The sequence below is a fragment of the Zootoca vivipara genome, chromosome 2 (genome assembly GCF_965207765.1).
Source record: "Zootoca vivipara chromosome 2, rZooViv2.hap1.1, whole genome shotgun sequence".
NCBI classification, from domain to species: domain Eukaryota; kingdom Metazoa; phylum Chordata; class Lepidosauria; order Squamata; family Lacertidae; genus Zootoca; species Zootoca vivipara.
Window position 1 is genome coordinate 79,145,996 of NC_142584.1, and position 19,468 is coordinate 79,165,463.

General features: G+C 42.0%; 1 protein-coding gene across 8 annotated transcripts in view; it reads left to right on the plus strand.

Annotated features, from left to right (window-relative positions):
- Positions 1–19,468, plus strand: part of CACNA2D3 (calcium voltage-gated channel auxiliary subunit alpha2delta 3) — a 503,883-nt gene that overhangs the window by 393,672 nt on the left and 90,743 nt on the right. For all 8 annotated transcript variants that reach the window (XR_015948236.1, XR_015948235.1, XR_015948238.1 and 5 more), the window contains 9 exons: positions 2,956–3,027; positions 3,323–3,384; positions 6,040–6,107; positions 7,704–7,749; positions 7,892–7,989; positions 8,990–9,083; positions 11,618–11,713; positions 13,573–13,694; positions 14,280–14,360. Coding sequence is in view for 3 of the 8 variants with exons in the window: in XM_088662250.1 (XP_088518376.1) it covers positions 2,956–3,027; positions 3,323–3,384; positions 6,040–6,107; positions 7,704–7,749; positions 7,892–7,989; positions 8,990–9,083; positions 11,618–11,713; positions 13,573–13,694; positions 14,280–14,360 (739 nt within the window). In the remaining 5 variants the exon portion in view is untranslated. The remainder of the gene's footprint in view (positions 1–2,955; positions 3,028–3,322; positions 3,385–6,039; positions 6,108–7,703; positions 7,750–7,891; positions 7,990–8,989; positions 9,084–11,617; positions 11,714–13,572; positions 13,695–14,279; positions 14,361–19,468) is intronic.

Below are 19,468 nucleotides of genomic sequence, written 5' to 3' on the forward strand. Positions count from 1 at the left end.
TCCAAAAACAAAGAGGCTGCTGGTGGTTGCAGCACCAACATCATGGGGGTGGCGGTGGCGGTGGTGGCGGCGGTGGCGGTGAGTTCTGAAGGGACCTTTTAACACCTTGCTCAGGGCCACCCAAAATCTGAAGCTGCAATACCTGGTTGTGTACAAGTCAGGAAGTACATTGTCAGTTGGCAGACCTGGTGTAGAGGATGCAAGCTTATATTGTGCTACATTTGTCAACCTGTCTGCCTGCCTCTTTACCCATTTTCTATAGATTGCTTCGTGACATTGTGTCCATTAACAAGACTAGAAAACATGCAGTTTTAATTAGATTAAAGGAGGTACAGTTTTATTTTGTGTTTAAAATGTCTTCCCTAGTGAAAACGAAGCTTTACATTTGGGAGTGCACATTGTGTTACTTATACTTAAAAGTTTCTGGCCTGCTTTTGGATGAAAGATGTTCTGCATCCATATCGCTGGTCACCAGTTTCAACCCCAGAGAGGTAGCAGAACAAAAGTCTACAGAATAGATGAAAAACTGAGCTACAAAGCCAAGAACTCCATTCAGAGGGTTAAATAAAAATAAAAAATAAAAATCTAATTCCCACATGCATACTTGATCTTAAAAGCTACGAGGGTTTTGGGGGCCCTTTTTGTAAAGTCTGTGACTTGCCCGAGGGTTGTGTGGGGAGTGGGCGCTGGAAGACTACAGGCTCTGAAATGGAGAAAAATGAGAAACATGTTAAAGATAAATGGAACAGTTCTTTAAACGTTAGAAAGTAGATTGTTAATTAAGACCAGCTCTCCTAGTCCAAAACCACAAAAGTTAAAAAGGGAAAATATTTCCAGAATTGCCTATTACGCACTGTGTGTTTTACACACACACACACACACACAAATCTACAGTAAAATATATGTTTTATTTTATATATGCCTCCAGCGAAAAATTATTCTTTTACACTTGCTGACTGAAGACTAAGATTATTAGCTCCGATCTAGATGGCCCAGAATTAAATTTAAAGAGCTGCAAACATTGCAGTTTTCAGTCTGTCAGCCATGCTCAAATTCTTCACAAAAACAAAAACAGCTCCTTCCCTGACAAGCTTTGGCAACAATTCCCCCCCCTACTCCCACCCCCAACAGCACAGTCCTCCTTCAGGAGGACATTGATAGCAAATCGACAATGAAAAAAAGCCTGTCCCTATTGTCCAATTAATCATCCATGATGCATGCAAGTGGATTGGAGACGAATAAATAGGTGCAGTGGTAGCAGAATAAGCTCACTGGGTTCAAATCCTGGAATGCAGCAGGGTCTTAAGGTATCCTGAAATGTCCTTTCTCCAGGGCTGTATGCATTATTTACACATTCAAATGCTATATTGTGTGAGCTCTGTTAGGCTAGTTCAAGGCAAAATGAAAAAAGAAGCAGAAATGGTTTTTTTTTATTTATTGAAAATATTATTCAGGCTGCCATCCTGCATCCATTTACTTAGGATTAAGCCCCACTGAACTTAGTGGAACTTCCTTCTGAGTCTGACATGCATTTAGCACATTCTTCATCTATATAAATACCAGGGAGGTTGAAGCATGGGAAACAGAACATACCAAAATGACAGTATACCAAAAACAAGAAAATGACATCATTTATAGCAATGTAAATATAGAAAGCTAGGGGGATTGGGGGGGAGAAACACTGTATAAAACAAGTTTAAATTGACTATAAAGTAAAAAAAAAACCATTAAAATGCTTGGGCAAATAAATGTCCTGGCGCTAAAATTGTGAGTTGAACTCCCAGTCCATAATTCGGATGCAAAACTCTGGTGCTCACATGACCATCCCACAAATATTACTTCATTGTCAGGCACAGAACCACACATACAAGGAGCTTCCAACTACATCCTGTAATCTCTAGAAAGAAATTTAAATTAAGAATGTGTGGAACCCATTTAGAAGTCCCACCAGTTTTATATAAATCCTTCTAGCTTTTTCTGAAACTCATCAGATATTTCTCCTGAGCAGAAACCTTCACCTCAAATCTGCATATTGGTTTAATGGAGGCAATTCTGGTCTTATGACTCTTTCTCACTGTGTGGAGTGTTTCTTTGCAGCCCTTGGTTCTGAAAGGTCATCTAGTCTGGTGAGAAACAAGTAATATCACAGTGTAGAAGGACCCCAGTTGGAGATGTGTAGGGTACCCATCACCACGTGCATATCTTTTTTCCAAATTTGAATGGAACTCTTTTAGGGTTTCTCAGAATTTCTTGGGTGTTCTATCCAACCCAGAAACCCCAACATTGAACATGCCCATGTAGTTTAGTAGAAAGGAGGGAGAAGGAGGAACTGACTGGAAGGAGGACATTTCGGAAACTGAAGAGGTAACAGGGTTTAGTGAGCAGGAACGGGCTGTGACAGAAAGCAATCCAGAATCAGCAGCATAGCTGCCAAGTTATCCCTTTTTTTAAGGGATTTTCCCTTATGCTGAATAGGCTTCCTCGCGAGAAAAGGGAAAACTTGGCAGCTATGATCAGCAGCAGAAGCAGAGGGGGGTCAAGAGGTGAAATGGAGTCAGGCTACTAAAGAGGCCAGGGAGTCTCCCCCTCCTGCTGTGAGTAGTTCTGATCTCCCAGAGCATGCAGAGAAATGAAGAGGGTGGAGCATTGAGGAGAGCCTTAGGCTGCTGGGGAAGGAATTGGGGAGGAGAGTGGCAGGAAGGTGGGGCTTTCAGTCCTCACAACTGGCTCATTGGGGCAAGACCTACTGGGAAGAGTTGCTGGGATCACTAGGCCTGCACTGTTTGAGTTCTTTTGAATAAAGAGTTAACTTCACTGACACGGGGTGTTTTACTCCTGACCTACTCCTTATGCAGCTATGCGAAATATCTTCATTTTGCCCAAATACGCGAACTACAAAGAAGATTATTTTTTCCTCATTCCTTGTTTAACTATATGACTGTATTTTACTTTCAGCTTCGAAATGCAATGGTGAATCAGAAAACAGGAAAATTCTCTATGGAAGTGAAGAAAACAGTGGACAAAGGGGTATCGTATAGAAAATACTTTTTCAGCTAGAAGTAAAACAAATAATTGCTTTTTTTTAATAAAAAAAACACCCACAAGCCATTGGTTTAAAGTGTATGTTTGGAGTGGAAAACTTTCCCTGAGACATGATGTCCACTGTGTTTATTAATTGTGGGTCAGATATAAACATTTGCATGTATGTGTGCATATTGCTGTTATTAATCTTGTCACAGATTTTAAGTTTGCTTTTGCATTTAACCCTGCAAACCTTTCCTAACAGGCATGTTGTTGTTTCTCCTTTCTTTTCTAAATCTAGAAGCGGGTGTTGGTGATGACAAATGACTACTATTATACAGACATCAAGGGGACTCCTTTCAGGTAGGGCTGGCCATAATAAATGGAACATTTCATCAGGCTCATTGCAGTTGCAAGCCTTGCAAGCTCATTAAAAGCTCATCAGGAGGGGCTGACAATAAAATACTCCTGGACAATGCTGCAAAGAGCAAAGGAAAAGGTTTCCGAGCATGCCTTTTTAGGTAAACTCCCTGGCTGTGATCTGGACCTGCCACTCAGGAAGTCCTCCGTTCTCTTCAGTGCTTGGGGAAAGCAGCATGTGTGTGTTCCTGCCTCTACTGAACTGCCCCTGCCACTCCAGAAAACAGGCAGCTCTGCTTGCCACAGAGCTCTGGGAAAGGAATGGTACCATTTAAAGGATTATACTCACAAATGCATCTCTGTGTGCACCATGGATCTGAACTGAGGAGGCTTGTTGAACCACAAGCCATTCAAAGTATGATACTGGGCGTATGCAGCCTCTCCTGACCTGGTGTTAACTCGACTGAAGAGGCAACAAGGGTACAGCAGGGCTCCAGAGCTATGCGTTTAGCTCTTCCCCAAATTCCCACACGTTCTCTGAGCCCCTCAAGGAGAACCCAGGAAGATGAAAGTTCTCTATTGTTTCCATGAATACAAAAGACTCCCCACTCCAGAAGCTCATCCTCATTGCATGAGAGGTTGAGAGAATTTGTGTGGCCCCAGGGGCAGGCCAGTAACACCTGTAAAAGGCTCCAGGCTGCAAGTGGATCTGCCTCTAGAAAGCAGGCAAGAGCTTAGTCCTGGCTGTGGCACCAATGGGCCCCCAGTTCTTCTTCTTCTTCTTCCTGCCCAATTGTGCAGTAAGCCCCTACTGCCTGCATATCAGCTCTGAGCCACAGGCATCAGACGGAGGAGAGCCAAGTGGCAAGAGAGCTGAGAGAGACTCTTAAAATATACCAGAGTAAAGAAGCCTGTTGTAGCTCAGGCAAAGTCTCATCCCAAAATGGAAGCCTTTTGGAGTCCTTCCTGTCCAGGAGGATCCATTAGCCAATCAGGGTGGGTAGTCCGGAGCCTGAAAATGCATTGCTGCCCAAATATTTTGGACTACAACTCCCATCACCCCAGCCATTCTGGGGCTGATGGGAGTTGGAGTAAAAACATATGGAAAGTGCAATACCTCAAGAGTGGCCTCTCCCCATATGAACTGACCTGGACCCTGTTGATCATCATCTGAGGCTCTTCGTGTGCCTCCTCCACGAAAGGTCCACAGGGCAACAGCATGAGAACAGGCCTTTTCTGTGGTGGCTCCTTGCTTGTGGAACTTTCTCCCCAGGGAGGTTCATCTGACGCCTTTGTTACATATCCTTAGGTGCTAGACAAAAGCATTATTCTTCTCCCAGGCCTTCGGCTAATTAAACCACCTATGGCCTTTTAGATGGGGGAGGGTTGTTTTTGTTTGTTAATATGTATTGTGCTGTATATTTTGTGCTTTTATATTGTAAACTGCCCTGTGACCCTCTGACGAAGGATGGTATGGAAATATTAATAATCATTTAGCGAAAGCTGTTGTAAACCATAGTTCTGGTAGCTCACTGGACCAGTGACTTGCACAGAAGCCTGAAGATTACCAGATTCTGGTAATGGCTCTTGACATTTGTGGCATCCATGCCTCAGGTTGGCCCCTTGTCTTAACTTAGCTGTGGATCAGGATGCCCCTCTACCTATGAGAGAGCAGTATAAGTGCAGTGCAAAAGCTATTTTATAAAACGTTTTTTTCCAGATCCTTGCCTTTCTATTGTGGGTTCTGTATTGATAAGAGATAGTAGTGTAGATGGTTTAAAGGGCAGAAAAGGAAACGTACTTTTATAGCATACATTTCTGTTGTGCCAAAAAAGAGTCTTTGGAATTTCCTTTCCGAAGGTTTGTTGATAGCCATTCTCAAACAAATTAGATACCTGACCACAGAGAATAGATTGTATCTCCGAGTGGGAACCATGTGGGCTTTATCCTATTGATCTCTTGCCAGGCATTCAAGTCACCTGTACTGCAGTTTCATGAATGCTTTAGAAAACAGAGGAAATGTCTTCCAGCCATTCGCCCATGCTATACATTCTATAGTAGTAGTCCTCCGTGTGTGACCGTGTTATATGGAGAAGATAAGCCCAATGCGGTATTATTTACATCCCGTAAAATATTAACATGCCCAAATATGCAACAAAGAATTATGCCAAGTGGGTCATTATGACCCCCATTAACACATTCTCGTATTTCCTTGCACTCAGCAGCTCTACTGGCGCCCAAACTATCAGTAAGGGCAGTCCCCCCCCCCCACGCACACAGATGACTTTCATTTTTGAGCCTCCTTCTTGGTGAGCCCATGGGCATGTTCAGACCTTGGCTGGAAAATGAAGCAGCTGGAAAAACCACTCTGACCTTGGTGGGGCTTGCGTTTGAGCTTGCCAGAGAATGCACGGGTTACTGCACCCCTAAACACACAAATAGATACAGTCCATTGCTCCTGGCACAGTAAAAGTGAAATGGCACTGAAGTGGCTGGTTGAGCAATAAATGCAACCACCAAGGTTTTGGAAACAACACTGAATTGTTTCTAGAGCACGGACTAAAAATGCCGGGAGAAATGGTATAGATTTTCTCTTGCACTTTCCTAGCTTTGTGTGTGGGACAGATTTCATGGCCTGCTTTTTGTTTATCTGCACAGTTTAGGTGTGGCTCTCTCTAGAGGACACGGCAAATATTTCTTCAGAGGAAACGTGACTATAGAAGAAGGTAGCATTTGCACAGCAAATCAGATTTCCTAGGCATTTGTTCAACTATTGCATGATAATGGGGCTTAAGGCATGTAGGTCTCTCAAGCAGTTTTTCTGCTTTATTGCCCAGTGACCTTGTGCATGTTTTGGGTATGTGGGTGTGGGTGTGTGCATGCGCACATATCTAATTGGATGAAAGATATATGTGAGAGATTTATGGGGACAGTGCCCACAACAAAGATTCCTTGTAACATAGAAAGCGGCAACATGGCTGCATCATTTTATCCCTCACTTTGTGAGCATCTTTGTGCTAGATTTGTGGTTTTAATTGATTAGGCCTGTTAGGTGGATCGGACCACGGAGCTATGCAGCCACCTTGCTTGCCCAGCAGGAAAACTCCCACCCCATCTGCCCCAATTTGTGTTTTTCATGGTCAAAGCATCATCATTAGAGTATCAGATCCCCTACTTTTTACTGCTAACCACAGTTGTGGGACTCATGAATGTTTTAGAGCCAAAACATACAGGAGAACCTGGGTCCAGCTGTTCAGACAATGATAACTGAGGTTGAGAGTGAGTTTTCATTCCCCTGTAGTTACTCTTGATAGATAGTTCCAGCCTAAACCACACATTTTGTATGCAGAATTTCCTTGGTTCAGTCCCTGGCATCTCCAGTTAAGAGGATCTGGATGCAGCTAATGTGAAGGACCTCTGTCTGAAACTGCCTGCCAGAGTGGACAGCATAGGGTCTTCTGTAAGGCAGCTTCCTATGTTCCTGTATAAACAATTACCCAAGCCTACATTGGTCATCTTCATTTTGTATTAAAAATTATGTTTTGTCATCTCGGTCAGTAGAGTTTAAGACTATATAATCTCAGCGTCCTTTTCCATTCCTATCTTCAGCTACTTGCCTTTTTGACTATCTCTCATACCCACCTCCTATGCTCTTTTATGCCTGTGCGTCTTCATGAGTTTTGTTTTTTAAAAAACTTAAAAATACAGACAGCAATAACAAAAGAGCATATGTAACAGTACCACAAGATCACTAAAGGAATAGAGAAACACACAAGGCTATTTCCCAACACTGCAGCGTCACTGGTCAACTGGTTTCTGTGCATGCGATGGAACTTCCTATTCCTTTCCTGCCCCCTCCATCTCCCTGCACACTCACAAAAGTATATTTGGGTGGTGTACTAGGGGAGGAGAGGAAAAGGAAGTCCCGCTGCATGCACGGAATTCCACACACTCAGCATTGGATACAACCCACTGATTACAATCCTTAGGATATCATGCTTGTGGGATAACTAGGGTAAAAGCGCCTGTTGTCTTCACATGCTTGAAGTTTGTACAGGTGTCTTCCAGCTGTCTAACCTATGTGATCCTGTATATATAATGATATTCAGTTCCTAAGGTTTAATCAAATGTACTCCCTTGGTTCTTGCATATTTTTGAGTACTGATAGAAATACACTTAATTTACATTAGTTATGGTATATAACCTAGCAGCCCCCTCCCTACCCCAAAGAAGGAAGAATGACTGTCATGAACTGTATACAGACACTGAACTGATGCTGATAGCTTTCAGAAAATGACCTTTGTCATGTATTCTGATTTCAGGATTGACTGATTTAGAACAGCCTGATGTATCTTTGGCAGACGAATGGTAAGTCTTCAATAAAGCATGCACTTAATTTGTGTTGGCCTTTTTGTTCATGCGTGGTGTGCCCGACTCCTGCAGAATGACAATGGGAGATCACGCTCACAAATATTTGTTGAAATTATTTTTAACCATGCTATGTTCTCAGGTCATATTGCAACACAGACTTGCATCCTGAGCACCGCCAAATGACTCAGCTGAAGGCTATTCAAAACTACCTCATGGGGAAAGAGCCGTTGCTTCCTTGTAAGTATGTTGTTGACTGATTTTGATAATTATTGCCAGCATTCCTCCAAACTGTATTTGCCTTTTACAGAATAACACACCAGCTTCATTTTTAATGCAATACAGAGGCAGCATACATCATTGGTGGGGGGCTGAGCTTGCTTGAACCATCAAATCAGTAGCTGGTCTAGGCAAGTTTTTTTCTCTCAGCTTCAGTTCCCCCATCTGCAATATTGGGGTTATAATACTGACCTACCACTGAATGGATTATAACACAATAAAGATTCTGAAGCTCTTTGAATGCTACATAAACACTAAGTATCCTTACTTAAGAAAGTTCCATTTGTACTGAATGTTATACAACAAACCGCTGGGTGAAACCTTTGCTTGCATCACTAGAAATACATTGGCACGTATTACTGAGAAAACCAAGACAGATTTTGACGTTCAGGCTGTTTGATGATCACACCTGTATGTGCTTTGGTAACAAAAACTCAATTGAGCTGTGGTTGGGATGTGAGACGGTACTGTATGCAGCACAACCATACACATGCAACTGGGAATTTTCCATTGCTGGCCACAGAAAGCAAATGTTCCATGTGCTCATCTAATTGTGTCTTCTATAGCTGGCACTGGGACAGAATATGGGTGGTGGTGGATCACAACCAGTATTGTGGAATGATGTTACCAAGCATGATAGTCCCTGGATGAAATAAAGTATGGACATATGGAACTCCTATAAGGATTAGTGCATGGAATCCAGGAAATTTTGATTTTCATGTGCAAGAGAAAGATGCTAGCCGTGGTATGTGAGATTTCCCTCCTCCCCATCTCATCTCAAATAGGTGAGATTTCCATCACTTGCGTACTTACAAGTTCTTCTGGGGCCAGAGTCCGCAGTGAAGTATACAGTCTCTAATAACAGAAATGTAGCATTCCTGCCGATATCTACTGACTCCAAGTTTACTGCCGTAAGAAGGCTGCACACATGCTCCTTATTAATGCTTTAAAAACTTTATAGGTGATAAAGAATTAATACAGGAAGTACTGTTTGATGCAGTGGTCAGCGCACCAATAGAAGCTTATTGGACCAGCCTTGCACTGAACAAATCAGAGTAAGTGAACAGAGCATTGCTTATTATTCTTTTAATAATGTCTTCACTCGGTTGCATACATTTATTTTCACCAATTCATTCATTGTTTTAAATATATGATTGTCAGAGGGTCGGCGTGGCTACTCTAGAGTAACTAGAGTCCAGTTTGTCTTCAAAGAAGTTTATTGTGCTATTTATTTACAGTGTAGAAACAGCTTAAAACATGACCTCTCATCCCGAATCAAAATCCGGCAATGGCGTACGTCTGTTCCTACGCCAGCAAAGTAGTCTGGGCACCCCGAAGCGCCACCCCCTTGACCTGCGTTGCGGTGCTCTCCTTATTTCTGGCGCCGGAAGGAGTGATGCCCTTTCAGTTTCCTCCCTCAGCAGTCGGTTCTCTGGCTCTGCAGTATCCCCAAGCGTCTGCCTGCATCCCTCCGCCTGAGCTTTCTATTGTTCCTCACTCTGATTTCTCTCCCCCTCTGAGTCTCTTCCTCCCCCTCTGGCTGCTTCAGAACCACTGGTGCTCTCTGTACTTGATGAGGTGGACGTTAGGATGATGGGGGCTGGCTCCCTGTAGGGAGTCCCCCTTACAATGATGCACAGAAATAATTCACCTGCCCTTATAGACTCCTCCATTAGTATCAGTGGAAAGAGTCAATTCATGTCTACATTCTTTAGAACCTCTTCTGTACTAGAGGAATGGTTCATAGAGTAAAGTTCATACCAATGACAAACTTAGTTGGTCTCTAAGGTGTTACTGGAGGGAATTTTTTTTATTTTGTTTAGAGTAATGGGTGTTAAAATACTATACTTACAGAATAATGACCTAAATCATAGATTTCCAATGTGGTGTGATCCAGGTATTGTTGAACTCCAGGAACCATCAACCCTAAGCCAATGGCCACACTGGCTACCCCTGATCTAGACTGTCCTCCTGGTACAGGCTTTGCTGTGCTGGCATCCTGAGAGTGCCACTACTCTCTCTTCTGAGGTGCTGCTACCAACTGTTGGTGTTTTCTAAAACTGGGGCTGTGATGTGACTTCGTTTGGAGCCCTGGCATGTAGGGTTGCTAAGCTGAAACCCAGCTATTTCTCCTTTCCATTAAACCCATTACTAAAATAAAAGATTCGGCAGCTGTGTGGCTATCCTCAGTCCTGTCATTCCCCTACAATCATCCCCTACCCGCTGTAATGAGCAAGTGAGCTGTACATCAGCTGAGGAGGGAGGCTGATGACAGAGCCTGCAGCATAATGGATGAGAGAAATGAGGACTCTCTTGTCTTCCAGGTCAGCAGCCCATTAAAGGGCTATGGGGGGAATCTCTAGGCAGCCACCTGACAACCCTCATGGCGTCATTTTTTCTGGAGCTGCAAAATGAAATTGCACGGACAGCATTTAATTTAATAATAATAATAATAAAACCCAAGATTGACATGCAGTGCCCCTGCTGACTCGCTCTCGGGGTGTTTTGCATAAAATCAGTGCATTAAGGCCACATTTGAGGCCATTTAAAACCAATTTTGAAAAGGGAAACTGGGAAGGGAATATAGAAGATTCACTTAAGGGACCAATAGGACATTGTTTAAAAGCACATGAAGAATAGTGGAGTGTCTTTTCCTTTTTTCCTTTTTTTCCTTTTTGAAGGGTAGGGGGGGGGCAATGAAAAACAATATCCTGGAATGACTCTGCTAGTCCTTACTCCTAAGAATGTGCAGGGTTGCAGCCTTGATAGAGCATCAGATTAGAGCTGGGGAAACTTCTGAGATTCCCCCCCCCATCACCCCCTATAAAAAGGTCACCTCGCATAATTTCCCCAAAATATTCCCCATTATTAAATTAAATGGTAGTGTGCTACAGCCACTGGTAATGGTGAGCCCCACAACCACCCCCTGAAAAAACCTGCTAGGTAATTTCTTATTCCCCAACTTTGAAAAATTGAGATAAATTGTGCTCCCAGTCATCTAAAAGTAGGGTGTTTTGTTTTGTTTTGTTTTATACCCCACCCATCTGACTGGGTTGCCCCAGCCACTTTGGGCAGCTTCCAGCATACATAAAAACATAGTAAAACATTCACCTTTATAAAAGCTTCCCTATACAGGGCTGCCTTCAGATGTATAGGATAATTCGGATAATTTCAAGCAGCCATTTGCACACAACTATAGGTTAGAGCAGGCATCCCCAAACTTCGGCCCTCCAGATGTTTTGGACTACAATTCCCATCTTCCCCGACCACTGGTCCTGTTAGCTAGGGATCATGGGAGTTGTAGGCCAAAACATCTGGAGGGCCACAGTTTGGGGATGCCTGGGTTAGAGGAAGGGAGATTGTGCATCTGTGTTGACTGCTTAATAGTTTATCCTTTCAGTCCAACTCCCACTAATTAATTGGGGAAATATTTTAATTTCAGTTAAAGCTTAAGTTGATTAGTATATTTATTAAAACTGATTAAAATTGCAGTCCTGGTTTGTGCTTGCACTTCTTGTGACCTCAGAATATCTGCGTACCATTTACCGTCTGGAAATGTAATTCTTCCTTGCGTGTTGCTCTTCTTCAGAAATTCAGACAAGGGAGTGGAAGTTGCCTTCCTTGGAACTCGGACGGGTCTTTCTCGTGTCAATTTGTTTGTGGGACCGGAACAGCTAACTAATCAGTAAGTAGTACCGTATATGGCAATGTAAGAAAGCAGTACCGGAAGTAGAGAACCATGCACATAATTTTATATAGTCCCTTCTTTCCCTTCCCCACCAGTTCTCTGCATTCTAGTTCAGATTCCATGTGTCAAAACAAAGGACACTAAAACTCTGCTGGGCCAAGTGTGAGCTTCAGTTGCTGATTTAGGAAGCCCTGAACAACTTGGAACCTGGCTATCTGAGGGGATGCCTTCACCTCTTCAGACCAGAGTAGCCAGTATGATCTCAGAATGAGGCCCTCTTGCTTGCACTACAGTCTGCAGAAATGCATCTGGTAGCAACCAGGGAAGGCCTTCTCTGTTGCAATGCCCAATTTATGGAGCTGTGTCCTCGTGGAAATAAGGTGGGTGCCAACCTCGTTGAGTTTTTGGCTAATCTTGAAAGTGCACTTGCACACCTCAGCTGAGCTTATTTGGGCGGCGGCATGGAGGTAAAACGCCTGGCCTTGAGAAATGTACCAGTTACTGAATTTATGATTTCATTTTCATTTATTGCAATGTGTTTTGTCTATTGCATAGTGTGTTAGCCTCCTTGGGATTTTGTTTGGAAGATGGTGTATAAATGTTTAAAAAGAAAATAAATTTGGGATTTAATTTGGGATGCTTGTGCATAACAGATTGTTCATTCAGTTTTCAAACTGTTTCATCCTGCCTCATCACACAAAGAATGCAGATCTGTTTTTAGCAGGTTTAATACAGCTCATATACCCCCCAAAAGGCAATGGATATCTATCCCCTTGATTCCCCCCCCCCCTGAATCTCCCAAGAAAATGGTTCCCTATTTGCACCCAATTCATCATGCATTGCTAGCTACAAAATAACATTTTAAGTGAGAATGCCCAGAATCTCAAGACTTATTTTAAAGCATGCCTAAGAAGAAGAAACCTCACCATCCCCATTACACATTGAACTCTCATGTTTTTGAAAGCACCTCCATTTACATGTTGCTTGGAGGACTGCTCTTTGAAAAACACAAGCCCAAAGCCCTTCTGCGCACATCTGTTTCTTTTGTTTTGTAAAATAAAATCACCCCCCCCCAAAAAAACCCAACAACCCTGGAAAGCAATGGTTCAGCATTGTTTCATGCACTCCTTTTCTTGGTTTTTCTCAACACACATGCTACTTTACTATTATTATTATTTGTTATTATATTTATTTGTTGGTTCTTACACCAAAGGGTCTCAAAGCAACCTACACAATCAAAACTGAAATAACAAAAATACAAATATTGAAACCAAATACAGTCATACCTCGGTTTAAGTACGCTTCGGTTTGAGTACTTTCAGTTTAAGTACTTCGCGGACCCGCGTGGAACGGATTAATCCACTTTCCATTACTTTCAATGGGAAAGTTCGCTTCAGGTTAAGTACGCTTCAGATTAAGTACAGACTTCCGGAACTAATTGTGTACTTAAACCGAGGTACCACTGTATTGAAACATCAATAAAGTAAGGCCTAATGTGCTTGTCTGTTATGCTTCCTGGAAGATGTTCATTGCTTGGTTGCTGGGGCTACCTATAAGCTGAGGAGGAGTCAGGTTTTCCAGCTTCTGTGTCTTAGCAGCAGCTATGCTTATTAACCGCAGTATGTTTATTTTAGGTGCATTCTACCTGGGAAGGCATTGTAAACGCAGTTGTAACCAGGTGCATGTGGGGCTGCCATTCTGACACCAGTGACTCTGGTATCGAGAGGGTAGCTTACGTTATTTTAGAGTTACTTTCAGGAGAACTAAAGAAAGAAGGAAAGAAAGAAAACTTTTTAAGGCGCTTAAGATGTAGAAACCAAAACAAGCAAACATATTATGTTTTCTTCTGTTTCAAGAGACTTCTTGACAGCTGGAGACAAGGAGAATATTTTCAATGCTGATCATTTCCCGCTTTGGTACAGAAGAGCTGCAGAACAGATACCAGGAAGCTTTGTCTACTCAATCCCTTTCAGCACAGGTTTGTCATTTAATTTTGCTTCGATTCATAGCTAATTCATACACTCAAAACCACCTTGAGATACATGTGAAATGTGTGGTATAAAATCTTTACGTAAATAAAAAGAAGGAAGGAAGGAAGGAATTGCACCCATCAATCCAGATTGGTACCCAACATTTTTGCTTACTTAAAACTACAAGCAGTTAAGATTTGCAGGACTTAATTTAATATTGTGCTGTAATTTCAGTTTCTAATTTCACTGTGCACACAAAGAACTGTTGTTTAGCATGAACACACAAACGTACTGGCTTCCAGGGAGGCTGCCACAGTCCTTTGAGCCCCTCCCCACAACTTTGAGCTCAGCACGACCTAGCAACTAAACAAATGTGTGGGTTAGCATGCCATCCAAATGTGGGGTCATGGTTAATCTCTCCCCTCCTTAACCAAGGTTTGTTCTTGGTTACAGATTATGGTTTAGCAGGATAGAGCTTGACTACAATCTCCAGTTCAGATGACATGCAAAGCTTATTTTAATCTGCTGCTGTGAAAACATACCACCAGTTGTTTAAAAATACATATTGAATAACTGCTTCTTTTTTATTGTAGAAACAGCAAACAAAAGCAACGTGGTAACAGCAAGTACTGCCATTCAGCTTCTAGATGACAGAAAATCTCCAGTGGTAGCAGGTAAAAATTCTCGCTCCTTTTCTATATCAATATTGTAAACAGGCTTTGCTTTCTTATGCTACTTAGACTTCCTATAAAATTCTCACTTAAAGACTGTTTTGGAAGTAAGCTCAATGACGTGCAACTTAATGACCTAATGTCTGGACCATCGCAGGCCTCCTCACCTTAAAATGCTTGATTCTGAATGCCCTGGAAGGGGTTTAATTTGCATTAACAAGGCAGTATTTACCAAAATTTCAGTATGGCAAATCTGAAATCACAAATCTTTCTTATTATAAATTTTAATAAACATAGGTGGACCCTTATTGGTCATACCTGTGTATGAAGTTAGCTGCAAATGTATATATCGAGAATAACAATATATACAACTGGCTTAACAGGAACATCAATGGGCAAAAGTACTTCTGCAGCAGCACTGGAGTTCACCAGTGTTTTCTACAAGCTATTTCATACCCAACTTCCTGATGTTGTTCCCACCAGCCCCAGCCAGCATGGCCAAGAGTCAGGGTTGATGGGAGTTTATTTCTAATGTTTGTTTGTTTTATTCCCTTAATTTATTGACCACCTTTCATCCAAGGATCACAGGGTGGTTAACAGGATCAAAATACACATAATAACAAACAAAACAATGCCTCCCCCGACACACAGTTTATAAGGCCATAGATGGTTTAATTAGCCAAAGGCCTGGGAGAAGAGGAATGTTTTGGCCTGGTGCCTAAAGATATATCATGAAGTCACCAGGTGAGATTCTCTGGGGAGAACATTGCACAGTGGGGAGCTACTGTGGAAAAGACCCATTCTCATGTTGCCATCCTCTTACGTCCCGTGGAGGAGGCACACAAAGATAGTAGTCGCACCCACCCTGTAAAACACCCTCCCATCAGATGTCAAGGAAATAAACAACTATCTGACTTTTAGAAGACATCTGAAGGCAGCCCTGTACAGAGAAGTTTTTAATGTTTGATGTCTTGCTGTGTTTTAATTTGTTGTAAGCCGCCCAGAGTGATTGGGGCAACCCAGCCAGATTGGTGTCATATACATATATTATTATTAATATTACTATTACTGTTGCAGGGTCTGGATTGGTTCATATGGGGTGAGGCAGTTCTTGAGGTATTACAGTACAGTGGTGCCTCGCTTAACGAATGCTCTGCTCAACGAAATTTCCGCTTAACGAAAGGATTTTTCGAGCGGAGGTTGCCTCGCTAGACGAATTCGTTTTACGAAAAATTCGTCTAGCGAATCGCAGTTTCCCATAGGAATGCATTGAAATTCAATTAATGCGTTCCTATGGGCAAAAAATAAAATAAAATAAAATTCAATGCATTCCTATGAGATTCGCTAGACGAATTTTTCGTTATAAGAAAAGACCCGTGGAACGAATTAAATTCGTCTAGCGAGGCACCACTGTATTTAGACATTTAAGGTTTGAATTGTGCTCAGAAACTGATTGGCAGTCAGTGCAGTCAGGCCAGGTTGGGTTTAATATGCTCAAACCATCTTGACTCCGCGAGCAGCTTGGCTGCTGAATTCTGCACCAGCTGAAGTTTCTGACCTGTCTCCAGAGGCAGCCTCTGCATTTTGCAGTAACCTAACCTAGAGATTACTGGAGCACAGAAAGCAGAAGTTAGGCTATCCCTGCCCAGGTAGCTGTGCAGCTGAGCCAGCCGCTGATGTTGATGGAAGGAGGTGCAGTCCAGCCATATCTGAAGGAGCACCAAACTGGCTGGATCTGGGACACTCCTTTACAATATATGTAATGATACAAATGTGATTGGTGAAAAGGTATCTTTCAATTGTGGTGTGAAAAGCAGTATTTTGAGTCAAACCATTCTGAAACACATCTTTGCTATTCACAAACTTTTCACTCCCCCACAGCAGTCTTTTATTCTTCGCTTCTTATGGTGTTCTCCCCTCCACATTATAAATTCTCAGTCACTGTGTAGTGAAATCCATGCAAATATGAAAGAATCCTTTCCCATATGCAGGTTGAGATGAGTTATCTGGGCTGCTTAAAGAAAGAGAACTTGAGCTTTCAAGAGTGGGACTGGGCTAGCATATTCTCCTGGTGTGGGTGCGCATCTTTAAGTTGGCCTGTGTCAGTCAGGCACAACAATCCACCCTCCCACCCAACTTCCAGAGTACTGGATTTTCTGTTTGCTGTTCAAGGCAAAGTAGGTGTTTTGGGTACACAAAACGTACGGACTTCGTATATGAGCTGGTATATGCATAGAAAAAGGGCCTGAGGCTGAAATGTTACTGGGGGCAGAGCCAATAATTGAATAACCAAATTAGAACTTTGTTCACGTAAAACTACAATGTAAATTGTAGCAATGTTTTCGTTTTGTAATGAATAGTGCTGGATCAGTTGTTATGTATTGGTTTAATTTGTGTACATGAGTTCCTCTGCTAGTCCTGTAACTACCTTTCCCGCACCAGGGCGATTCAAATGGGTGTGGTGACAGTTGCTATTGGTTAACTTGTTAGCACAATTTGGATCCTCACTCTGATAGGGTCCCACCGAAATCTAAATGTATCCTTTCCCCAACCCCTGCTCCTGAGAGGATAAAAGGAACTCACCCTTTCCCTCCTGTTAGTCAAGATTCCTACTGCAATAAAGAAGACTGTTCTTGTTATACTTGACTCCTAGCAGTTCCTTGCTAGTATGCTGACTCACTACTCAGAGCTGACTACACGAAGAGCTGAAATCACACTCACGACATAACATCAGTAATGCTGCATTTTATTTATATCCAATATAGCCATGCTCTTCCCTGTGTGCATTTCGCTGCTGTTGATTCTTACGTTCAGTTCACTGCATTCCCACAACACTTTAAAATCACAAAAAAGATTCTGATAATAATGTACAGCTTTTTTTCAAGCAGTTTTGCCTGATATAAACATTTCTGCAAGCCGTTTCTCCTAACATAATACATTTGTGTCTTGTTTTCATACATGAATGCTTTTAGTTTGTATTAAAATACAAAATGAACAGAACTTTCCTCTAACCTTACTGGTGAATAATATTTGAGTACAAGGTACCATTGACGATAACAATATCCAAAATGTTAAGAAATGGTATGTGAAGCTCAGCTGCTGTAAGTCATTTGGGCATTTGACATGAATGTTGGCAAAGCATCCCAAGGCCAAGAAGCTTTACACATTTCTCCATGCAAGCAAGGCTGTCTTTGCCCAAGTTCTGCTCATAAACATTTGATGAGGGGTTCTTGCCTTTGCGAGAGTCCCCCTTACATGTTCAAATGTTTACAACTTCCGTAGTTGGGAGCTTGCTTTCTGGGAAACCAATGCTGGTTTAGAGGTTCCTTGCAGCTGTCAGGTGTGTTAAGGACTCCTGGTCCATCCTTATTCTTGACCCCTCATGACACTGAGGTGGGGATTTTGGCTGCATGGAACTTCCATTATTATTAAGTAATATCTCATCTTTTTCCCTGACAGGGACTCAGGTCGGCTTATTATTGTTATGTTATAATATGTTATCATTGAGTCTTCCACACAATTCATTTCAGTGCAAAGGAAACACAGGGCAAATTGCAGAGTGGTGGGGAGATCAATTACATATCATTATGTATCCTCTGTGGGTTGGAAACTATCACAACAATGAATACTGATCGTATTCTCTATACTGAATTTTATTCCGGGAATGGGATGAGTATGTTAATGTTGGTAATTTCTGTTTCGCTTTCCATTTTTGCTGGAATTCTCTGACATCCCTAGCCCAACCACACAGCTTGAGGATCAATGCAATCCTGATACATTTCCAGGACACACTGAAAGGATAACTTTTATTTTTGCTTCAATGCATTTTTACAATATTTGGTTGTTTTAGAGAGCCCTCCCCACAGGGAAATGCTGCAATGAACGTCTTTGCAAGTCAGGAAAATTCTAATGTGCTTTTAAGAAGATTATACAACTTTCAACCAATGAAGGAACACTTGCATATAATACACGTTTAATATTTCAGGATGTGCTAAAGTAACATTAGACTTTTTGAATGAGAAGCATTTTGAAGAGCAGGAGATGCCACTGAGCATTGATTGCATATTAGCAGATGCTCTGGTTATCTTTCACTGAAGATAGGATGCTGACCATCTGGCCTGAATGTCATCAAACACTTTCCTTACATAATGGGAAAGGTTACAGCAGAAAATAGTTTATTATTAGATAAACTGGCTTGTGAGAAGAACAGGTGCTCTTCACCACAGTATTAGTTACTTGGAACTGTCCTCTGTTCTCTGAAATCTTTCTAACTCAGTTGGCTGCACAGAAGCTAAAACTCAGGCTCACAACCAAGTGGTTAAGTTTACATAGGAACCTTTTGTGAGATAGTTTGTAGAAAACTTTAGAAAAACAAACAAAGGTGAATAATCAGATTGCCACTATCAACATTTTTACTGGCATTCCAAAAGAATTTCAGAACACCAATGTTGACTATTTCCCAAGTCGTATATGGATTAGGGGTGATCAGAAGGCAGATCAGGATGTGCTAGTACAGGCATCCCCAAACTGCGGCCCTCCAGATGTTTTGGCCTACAACTCCCATGATCCCTAGCTAACAGGACCAGTGGTCGGGGAAGATGGGAACTGTAGTCTAAAACATCTGGAGGGCCAAAGTTTGGGGATGCCTGTGCTAGTAGACTCCCAGCTGTTTTATTTATTAAATTTATATCCCACCCTTCCTCCCAAAGGAGCCTAGCTGTTTAACAAAAGCAACAACAAAACAGCAAATGAAGAAAGCTAATCAGGACTGAACTTTTGTGGGAAAGGTCTGTGAAATCACTTTCTGTTGAAGATAATACGCTTAGAATGTGTTCAGAGCCACCCTGTTCTTTCATTCTAATAGCATGTCTTTAACACCTACCGTAGCTCCGAAGTCTGCCCACCCCTGGTTTTATATGCTGTTGCTGGTTTTTTCATTTCAATAGAGAAAATATGAAGAAAAGAAAGTCGGATGCCTTCTAGTTTTTGCTATCATGCGCAGTATCTTTCTTAGGGTGTATCCTCTTTCTATGGCTATTTGAGATTTAAATATACCAGCGAGGTATGTACCACAAAGAAGTACCAGCTGCATTTAACAGGCGTCATTTCAT